General features: G+C 37.0%; 1 protein-coding gene across 1 annotated transcript; it reads right to left on the bottom strand.

Annotated features, from left to right (window-relative positions):
- Positions 1 to 1,218: 1,218 nt before the first annotated feature.
- On the bottom strand, positions 1,219 to 7,485 carry LOC124639424 (peptidoglycan-recognition protein LB-like). The gene is made up of 4 exons (XM_047176781.1): positions 7,324 to 7,485; positions 6,647 to 6,857; positions 2,313 to 2,431; positions 1,219 to 1,947 (listed from the first exon to the last, which is right to left on the bottom strand). Exons 1-4 carry the CDS (start codon positions 7,397 to 7,399, stop codon positions 1,715 to 1,717), a joined length of 639 nt encoding a protein of 212 aa, XP_047032737.1. The 5' UTR covers positions 7,400 to 7,485; the 3' UTR covers positions 1,219 to 1,714.
- Positions 7,486 to 9,819: the final 2,334 nt, after the last annotated feature.

The raw sequence follows: 9,819 nt of genomic DNA on the forward strand, positions 1-9,819 counted from the left end.
GTCAGTAAGAGTCTGACACTCCCTCACTGCTGCTAACCCACAGCGGGAGGGGTCATTTGATGATTTTTGACTTCGGAAAAAAAAAGTGCAGTGTGCAAGCCCATAGTTACTACTTATCGAATAATCTACTGACATGGCTTAAGTTTTCCATAGGATAGAACGTCGGAACAGTAATAGACTTATGGACGAAAAAATGTATTAATGTAGGTACCTTTTTTTTATTGGAAAGCATCAAATGACCCGCTGTGGGTGCAGCGTGAGGTAGTGTCACTCTTACTGTCTAATACCGATCATGTTCTTTCTTTAGCCCTTTATACACCAGGGCCGCGGTAACTCTTTCGAACAATCCCGGAGCCCCGGGCCTTGGCCCTGATGGGCCCCGATAGGTAATGTAGGTACCTATGCTTAAGAACTACTGCTCACCTGCGGGTTGTGCGAAAAAGATACCGCGGCCCTGGTACATAAAAGGCCTATGACGGAACACGACGGTTTTTAGTCAGTAAGAGTCTGACACTCCCTCACCGCTGCTAACCCACAGCGGGAGGGGCTATTTGATGATTTATGACGTCGTTTAAAAAAAAAAAGAGCTACTGCTCACTACAGACTTACTTATATTTCGGGCGATAGTTTGCGCACATAAATTGGTATGGAAATGAATGGTAGTGCGCTCATTTACAACAATCAGGATTACACTAAAAGATTGTCAATAAACCATCGGACCAACTATTGGCCGGCAGTTAAGTTTGCAGGGTGCAAGAGATCTTGGACATAGATTAGGTAAGATTAGGTAATTATTACGTAGATTGGGTAATCTGCTAAAAGAAAACTGTTTCAGTATAAACATATCCTCCATTATTGTTCTATTGATATGATACAAAGTAAAAAACAACGTAAAATAAGCTTTAAAATTAATCAACTTGCTTGACAGTTTTAAAGTCAACTTTCCTATCGAACCAGCCAGTTTTCAGGATTCAGTTCATATTGCACACTGATTCAGTATTTATTATTCTTTTACATAAGTTAAAGAAGAATCCTGCATTTAGTTCTGTTTCTATGGTAAAGCTAATTGTGTGAGAAATACTTTTTACTACGACGTATTTATATAGTCAAGTATTTTGCGGTTGACCACATTATTCCAGTAGGTGCACCAATCAATCATTTATCTGAACTATTATTTAATAATCGCTTTGAGAAACAGGATACCAATAAAACCACATATTTAAAATATGAAACAGGCATTTAATTGTTTATTTATAAATAATGGCAAGCATGTGATAATAAATAAAAATGCAAAAACAAAACAACAAGGATTTCAGTCGATAAGCCTCAGTCATAGAAGTATATGGCTAAGTTTACAATGGCAACAAAATATTATCCACTTTTGCTATTTTCGATCAAAAATAGTGCAAAAGTCAGAAAAATATAATGCTATATTAGATAAGTTATTAATAATTTTGACCTGCATCCAATCAAAATGTCGATTTTCCGAAAAAGCATGATAAATATATTTTTTTTTAATATTCCCTATTTTGAAATTTAATTTCGATGAAAGCCCCTATAGTACAATAAATATAATAGTTATTCCTTTTACATAATTAGTAATAACATTATTTGTCGCTACATTCAAACGTAGGCGGAGTCAAAGTCCCTGATACGATTGTCATATTTTTTTCAAATGATTGCTAAGTTTAATAGGTACAGAGATAAGAGAGCTTTATGCCGAAGTAGTCGCTGCAGGCGTGGTCGTCAAAACACTGAAGTCAGGACGTCCAGGGGTATAATGTGGCCAGGTAGAGAATTCTGCGACGAGGGCGTCACCAGGACACTCAGTCGCGCTGACCTGGTTGTGAGCTATCAGTTTGTAGTCGGGGCTGATCTTGCCTCGTATTACTCCTTCTTCGATTAAAGCTTTGGTCGTTTCTAGCTGCTCAACTGGAGGTAGTTCCACTGGAAATATAGAAAACATTAGTACTGGTTCATAAGGAAGATTATCACGACTTGTTTACCATTTATTAAATGTCACTACTAATGTAATGTAATGTTGTATACTAATATTGTGTTACCTTTACACACAAGTTAGTGAATAAATGGAATAAAATAAAACTAAATGAACATTTGTTATAAGGCAAGAAATGTCATAAATTATGTAGAGGCAAAAAAAGGGTACGAGGAATCGGCGAATGTCCATACGTAATTTTGCAGTTATAGGGAATGAGAGAAACAGAAGCGGGTAACATTTTATACGGACCAAATAACTTGGGCACAGGAGGAAGAAGATATTGTTAATCATAAAGCATTGTAATAGTAAATACCTCTCCAGTCTCCAATAAGACAGATGCCGATGCTGTGGCTGTTGGCGACGGTCGCGTGGATGCCCACCGTGTCCCAGCCGCGGCCCTCGTATGCTGCTCCATCACCACCCACGCAGAAACTAGGGAAGAACAGGTTGAAATTAAATAAAATATGAATTAACGTTACTGTCTACTGTAAGAGATTACTGAGATAAGCCTCCTAAAAGCCTCCCCGTTCTTAAGTGATTGTAAAGGCCAAAATGAAATAAAATGTTTTGATTTTGATTTTGAGAAGGTGTGACTACTTATGGTTGTGACTACTTGTGACTTAGGATTGGAAGTCAGTGCCGGTAGTCAATTGTCTCAAGTTTCTATCCCCTATATAGGTAGAGGCCACCAAAAAACTAGATGGCGGGACGTAGTGGCGAATGACATGGAGGATTGCTAGGTGTACGAGAGAGATGATGAAAAATTAGGAAAACTGACTCCACCACGATGTGGCATACAAAGTACTTAGGAAAGACAGAGTGCCGTTTTTCTTTTGCTTAACTACTTCTACTTTCTTTTACTTAAAATAAATATATTTAAGTAGGTATAGCTTAGGTATCTTGACTATCTGGTGACTGAGTTGAGGCTCTACAATATCTGATGATTCTCCAAAATCATATATTACTCATAGCGCTATTATCCACTAATGGGCTTATAGGCTTAAACGACTGTCACAATGAGCGTGCAAAATGTTTGTAGATATTTACATGATTTATAATAATTGTTAAATTCTGCCAACTCACGAGCGAAAAAACGTGATCAAATACTACAAAAGATATTAGCTAAAAAACCTGCATTCATATAATATAATCTGCCTCTTTTGGTGCCAAAAATAGAAATACAGTCACTGGCTAAAACCTAAACCGGTTTAGTCGAAACCAGATTTAGAAATAATGGTATTTCTTTAATAAACATTTGATTTTCTCGCTTCAGCGGAGTCGGTAGTTCCCCTCGATATTTTTTATTACTTCGCAAGTACTCACATAACAAAAGTAGTTGAGAAAAAATTAAAAACCATTTTACTGAATGCGGTAACGGATGTAAATAATCCAAAAGAGGTGATTACTTTAGTCAACAATTATGTTAACCACTAATTGAGTATATTTTATCTTAGTACATGAATACGGACATATTTTGCATACATTAATCAGTTATTTAAATATCTACAGGACTCTGTGGGCGTGGTTTTCCCTCTGTGACGTCATAATACGAGCGTTTTGTGAGCACCAATCAGCATTGCTGATTTTATTACCAATGAGCTTATTGGGTCTAGAAATATTAAGTGTAGGCTATAGGTATAGGTACTTACTTTTGCCTACTTCTTTTTCGGGCAATAGGTACCTATTCGTATATTATTCGCATACTTATTCATTCTGTTATTCGATTGTTCGTTGCACTAGATTTCGCTCGCGACTCCGTCCGCATCCCCAAGGAAGTACCTACCGCCTAACTGACTACCTACTCGTAGTGGCAACGTCTATACGTAGTTTTAAGAAAAAATATGAGAAAACATTATCATCGGAGTCACATCAGGCAAGACTTCAAGACAAACACAAAGACGTAGTTATAAGTTTAACATAAAGGTAAATTATCTAACGTCAGTATTCGAGGTAAGTCTTTTCATTTTGACACTGATCCACTTATTGCATTTCCTTGACCAAATTATCTAAAAAACTATCTAATTAGCCACAATAAAACTGTCAAATTCGATAAATAATAAAAAACCCCAATGCAATACTACTGTTTACTTAATCTCCGATCAATCTGCGCGGGAGTTTTGTTCGAAGGTGACTCATGCCGTGTTTATTGCTGTAACGGTGGTTCCCTGGCGTTAACCCCGTATTGAGAGATAACTCTTGTATATACAACCGATGCTAAAAACATTTAAATCAATAAGAACTGATTGTAAGGTCATTGGTGATGTGATCTCTACGAGAACGTAAGATATTTTGTATTCTGCTATGTTCGTTTTAACTATCTTGTGAAATATACCGTTTTCCCGCGGTTCCACCGCATTAAATTGCCTATGTTACTCGCAGATAATGTAGTTTTGCACAGGGTTCCTTGTAAGTAGAGCGCATCCTTTCATAAGGTGATAGTATAGGTCAATACGGACACACAAGAATCCGCAAAAACGAGACTTTTATCTAATAATAAAATTTTTTACGTGTACCTAGACGACTTGTTAAGAAAAGATCTTGAAATTCGATTATCTTGAAACGGATTAACTTTTGCCCAGTGTATCCCATGGTCAAATTTGTCCGTATTGACCTATACTATCACCTCATGAAAGGATGCGGTTTACTTAAAAGTAACCCTGTATAATGGACAAAGGAGTTTTAAATCGGTCCAGTAGTTTTTGAGTTAATGATTAACTCATCCATTACAAGCAAACAAACAGACAATTCATTTTTTTTTCATCTATATAATATCAGTAGGTATAGATAAACATTAAATCCCACAATTTTTTTTATATTATAAGTACCTAGTATGTACTCATAAAAACAGATATCAGCCGGGAAGCACGTTATCTATCTATTTGTCTGAATGAGGGAGGACAACTACAATAATTTAGCCTCGTTAACAGGGAAAAGTCATAATTTTTCCTTTATTTTTAGCTTGAAATCATTGACAACACGGAAATGTTAAAAACATTTTCCGCCAAGGTAGATAAGTTTTTAAGGTTTCGTAATCAACTAGAATCCCTTATATTTTCTCCATATTTGTCCGTCCGTCCGCCTAGAGAGCAGAATTGTGCTACCAATATATCCATTCTGGAGAGCTGGAATTTGTTACCACTATATGCATTCAGGCTGACAAACCAGTTATAGGCGACAAACAGGGAACAGGACTAATTAACTACCTCCTGTCCATCACCCGGACTAAAAAGACTGTCCTACGTTTTGTCCAGTAGGTAAATTACCTACCTCTAGGTAATCTTTCTCAATCGGATCAGCCAATAAAGTTAGAAAGCGAAAAAGAGACAGAGAGACTTTGTAATATTAGTATGGATTGTCCGGATTGACACATTCTTACTAAGAAGATAACCAGTGGCTAAAAGGATGGTAAGTAGGTACTAAATACTCTATCACTAAAACACCTGTCTTTAGAAACCAGAACTATGCAGTTGATGAATCGACTATTAATAAGACATGGCAATATGCCCATTCTAGTACACATAAACATATACAAGGTGTTGATTTGCATTTGTGCCATACTTCAGGAGGAAGACATAAAATACGTAAATAATCGATTGGAATTACAGTAGACGGGAAATAGCTAACATCCACTGCTTTTTTGTCATTGTAATGTCGTAGTATTTCAGAAGTAATCCAATTTTATGAATGAAATTAATGAATAATCGTTGCGTATGCTTTGTGTTTGCGTTTGTGTGAGGGAGCAGCACGGTTTTGAGGCCAGTAACATACGCGCCGAGTTTGAAAACGGGTAGGTGACATTGACGAATTTCCGAAAAAAAATTAAAATAAAAAAAAATTGCACCAATTTTTTTGTTGATTTGGGTTGAGAATTAGTATAATTACATTACATTAGTATAATTACGTCCTTGACTATGGCACGCATGCAAATCAACAGCTTGTATAATTTATCATATTGTTTACATACGGTTCACTGTGGATGCTATACACAGGTTTACCTATTTTATAAGCATCGCTACATCACCTATTCCAAAAAAAATAAAGCTGAGTTACAAATTATTTTCTTTCGTTTTCAACTAAAACTTTCCTCAATTTGATCGACAGGTGACAGAGTTAAAATGCACGATGATTTATGAGAATTACCAAAATGTTTGAGGAAAAGCAGTTTTTGTGTGATCCATCATTATTAATTTCTTTGTTCACTGTGTTATAAGGGCAATCTGAGGCAAAATCATTTTGACCGCACGGTAAGTCTTGTGGTTTTATACATCAGCTGCTGCCACGATAATTAAGTCATCAGGATAAGTGGTCTTTTTCACATAACATTATGTTAAACAGTTCACCACCCCCAACTGTTTGTTGTCAGATAGGGCAGTCGCTCCTTGTAAAGCACTGGTACTCAGCTACATCTGTTAGAATAGAAGCCGACCCCAACGTAGTTGGGAAAAGTGCTCGGAGGATGATGAGTTCAGCACCCCCCAAAATCGTCTTTTCACGGCTCCATTAAGGAAGAAAGAAAGGGATTTATTCGTTTAAGATGGATAAAAATACATACATCTTTGAAGAATTGATAACCTCTTCCTTTTTGGAAGGCCCGTTACAAACAATAAATGTATAATTATAAAGAAATAAAGTTTCAAAATCACTTACTGGTAACCAATATCGCCCCACCCCAAGCTGTTATGGTATCTCTGCATGGAGCGCATCTTGGCTGAGCAATCCTCCACGGAGTCGCAAGCCGAGGGTATGTAAGTGTGATGGATGACCACGTAGGGTGCCGGGTGGTGCAGGGGCCTCACGTCTGTGGGTACCTCAGCTCCCCATTCCTCTTTGCTGTAGAATGGGAAACTGCGTTCAATGCCTGGAACAATGGAAAACAATTTTAAGGTTTTTTGAATTTGTCAACTTACTTACAAGGCTTCCTTCTGGAGCCCTTTGGGTACGAGGCAAACCTTTCGTACAATTCCGGGATAATACTAGTTTTGGATGTTATGGTATCACTTATCAAATTGTTAATTTATTATTTGAAAACCACTCCAAAAGCCTTACAATAATCGCTCAAAGCGAGTCTTAAGCTCTTTAAAATTGAAAATTAGGTTGCATTTTTTTACATAGTGTCGTTAATATAGGTACTGTATTCACATATTCCTTCCCATAGTTTAATTAAAACGTTTAAAAGGAAAAAACATATTTAAAAATAATGGGGATGCTAAATCTTATTATATTTCATACACCTTTTATACAACAATTATTTTTGTTTTTTTATTTAAAAATTTATTTCTTTAATTGAATTAACCAAACTTGAAAGCAAAAACAAAATAACTCACTTTTCAAAGCAAGCGGTGACGCGTGCGCAGACAACAAAGTCGCAAAAACAGCAGACACTAGCAATTTAAACGCCATGTTGTGCAAATTAATTCGATTTTAAATCAATATTACTATGTTTAGGATTTGTTTGTGTTATTAGCTCGGCTCGTGGACCAATGAGGACTGAATGTTGCATCCATTCTTTATAAGATATAAACGTTCCCGCGGTACTTTCCCCCCAAGTTACAGAGATAAGAGTTGGCTTATTAAAGAACTCATGTTAGTGGTCAAACGTACTTGACGCTTTTAGGAATTAGGGGCTCCAAATGTATATTTGTCAACAGCATGAGTAGGTTAAGAAAACATTCGAAGAATGTTTGAATCAGGTAAAATTATTGGTTTTATGAGGAAAATAGTGAATGACACTTACATATATTAGTGGTCGTATGAGAAATCAATTTTAGGGGACTTTACTTTAATTCGCCTTGACTTACTAGTAGTTAATCCATTATTTCCTTACGTGACATAAAATAATCTTTGTTCGCATGTTTCACCTGTAAAGTACCTGAATCACCAATTTTCCGTAATAGTTCTATGTATGGTGAGATGCAAAATGTGAATCACAGAAATGTCCATATATCACTCGTTTGACTAATTTAGCTACATTTATTAGTAAATCGATATAAAATACAGTTATTAGGAACTGCTTTACGATGTTCCTAGTAATTAAAACTACCAGACCATCTCGCTTTTGTAATAGTTTTCCTGTATTTTACCGCACGGTATTTGTAGTAATAGGTGCTAATTAAACACGTGTACCTATTAAAATTTCATCATCATCATCATCATCTCAGCCATAGGACGTCCACTGCTGAACATAGGCCTCCCCCTTTGATCTCCACAGATACCTGTTGGAAGCGACCTGCATCCAGCGTCTTCCGGCGACCTTTATAAGGTCGTCTGTCCACCTCGTTGGTGGACGTCCTACGCTGCGCTTGCTAGTCCGTGGTCTCCACTCCAGCACTTTTCGGCCCCATCTGCCATCTGCTCTGCGAGCAATATGGCCTGCCCATTGCCACTTCAACTTGCTAATCCGCCGGGCTATATCGGTCACTTTGGTTCGTCTACGGATCTCCTCGTTTCGGATTCGATCACGTAGAGAAACACCGAGCATAGCCCTCTCCATAGCTCGTTGAGCGACTTTGAGCTTTGAGATGAGGCCGATAGTGAGAGACCTCGTTTCGGTGCCGTAAGTCATCAATTAAAATTTACCTTTATTTAAATATATATTGTTTAGTGAATTACTGTAGCTCCGAGCAGTACCAACAAGGCAGTTACTCAACAGATAGAATAGATACCTACGTATCGTTAGTTCTTACGTTGGTCTAGTTGTCACATGGGACATTAGTAAAAATGGGCATGCCGCAGGGCTCAATTTTAGGTCCCTTTTTATTCTTAGCTTATACAACATGTAACTTAATTAACGCACATCCTGAAATTAGTTTGTTCAGAATCGTTTACTGAATCGATTTATATCATTTTTAATATAGGTAATTTTTTATCCCAAAAATAATTAAAACTACGGAAATTATTGTCATATTAACCCTGTACAGTCAAAACAAATTCAAATAGACCGTAACTCAAAGTAATAAGACTTCATGTATTGTCGGCTTTTTCCGTAGTTTCGTTATGTTGTGTCGAGTCGAGCGGCGCGCGGCGCGATATTTGCGTGCGTAGTAGTATGACCAAAAAGTTCTCCAAGAATTGGTATAACTTATTTAGTAAATAACAATGCATATACATGTTAAATTAAAAATTCAGTGTATGTATTATGATTATAACATAATATTCTAATTAGGGTGTTTGAGGGTGTGCGTTAATTACGTTACATGTTGTATAAATGATCTGGCGTATATGATGTCTGAGATCTCTTATATTATTTTATTTGCTGATGACACTTACCTTGTCTTCAAAATTAACAGAAAGGAATCTAGTCCCATAAACGTATACGATAGCTTGGTTACTCTGAGCAAGTGGTTTGTCGCGAATAAATTGCTTCTTAATTCTTCCACAACGAAATGTATTAAATTCTCTTTACATAAGGTTAATACATTTCGTTTTGTAACACCAGTAGGGCTCAATATTGTTCTGGACGATATAAGTTAGACGTTATTAGTCAAACCGTTTTCCTGGGCATAACCATTGACTCTAAATTGCAATGGGGTACCCACATCTCAGCACTGTCAAAAAGGCTGAGTTAGGCAGCTTATGCAGTCAGAAAAATAAGACTGATTAGGTACTGACGTTGCTACTGCTAGGCTCGTGTATTTTGCTTACTTCCATAGTATTATGTCCTATGGTATTTTACTGTGGGGGGCAGCGGCTGACGTAAATTCAATCTTCGTACTCCAGAAAAGGGCAGTTCGTGCAATTTATGGCCTCGGCCCTCGCGAGTCACTAGGAGAATTATTTTTAGAAATTGAAATACTTACACTTCCTTCTCTTTATATTCTAGA

Source organism: Helicoverpa zea, chromosome 19, assembly GCF_022581195.2.
Source record: "Helicoverpa zea isolate HzStark_Cry1AcR chromosome 19, ilHelZeax1.1, whole genome shotgun sequence".
NCBI classification, from domain to species: domain Eukaryota; kingdom Metazoa; phylum Arthropoda; class Insecta; order Lepidoptera; family Noctuidae; genus Helicoverpa; species Helicoverpa zea.

What these genes read in the sequence shown, in the direction of transcription:
- LOC124639424 (XM_047176781.1), bottom strand. Translation starts at nt 7,399, where the DNA reads ATGGCGTTTAAATTGCTAGTGTCTGCTGTTTTTGCGACTTTGTTGTCT. An exon ending in TGGGGCGATATTGGTTACCA is followed by an intron (nt 2,432 to 6,646) that starts GTAAGTGATTTT and finishes GTTCTTCCCTAG; the next exon opens with TTTCTGCGTGGGTGGTGATG. An exon ending in TCTTATTGGAGACTGGAGAG is followed by an intron (nt 1,948 to 2,312) that starts GTATTTACTATT and finishes CTATATTTCCAG; the next exon opens with TGGAACTACCTCCAGTTGAG.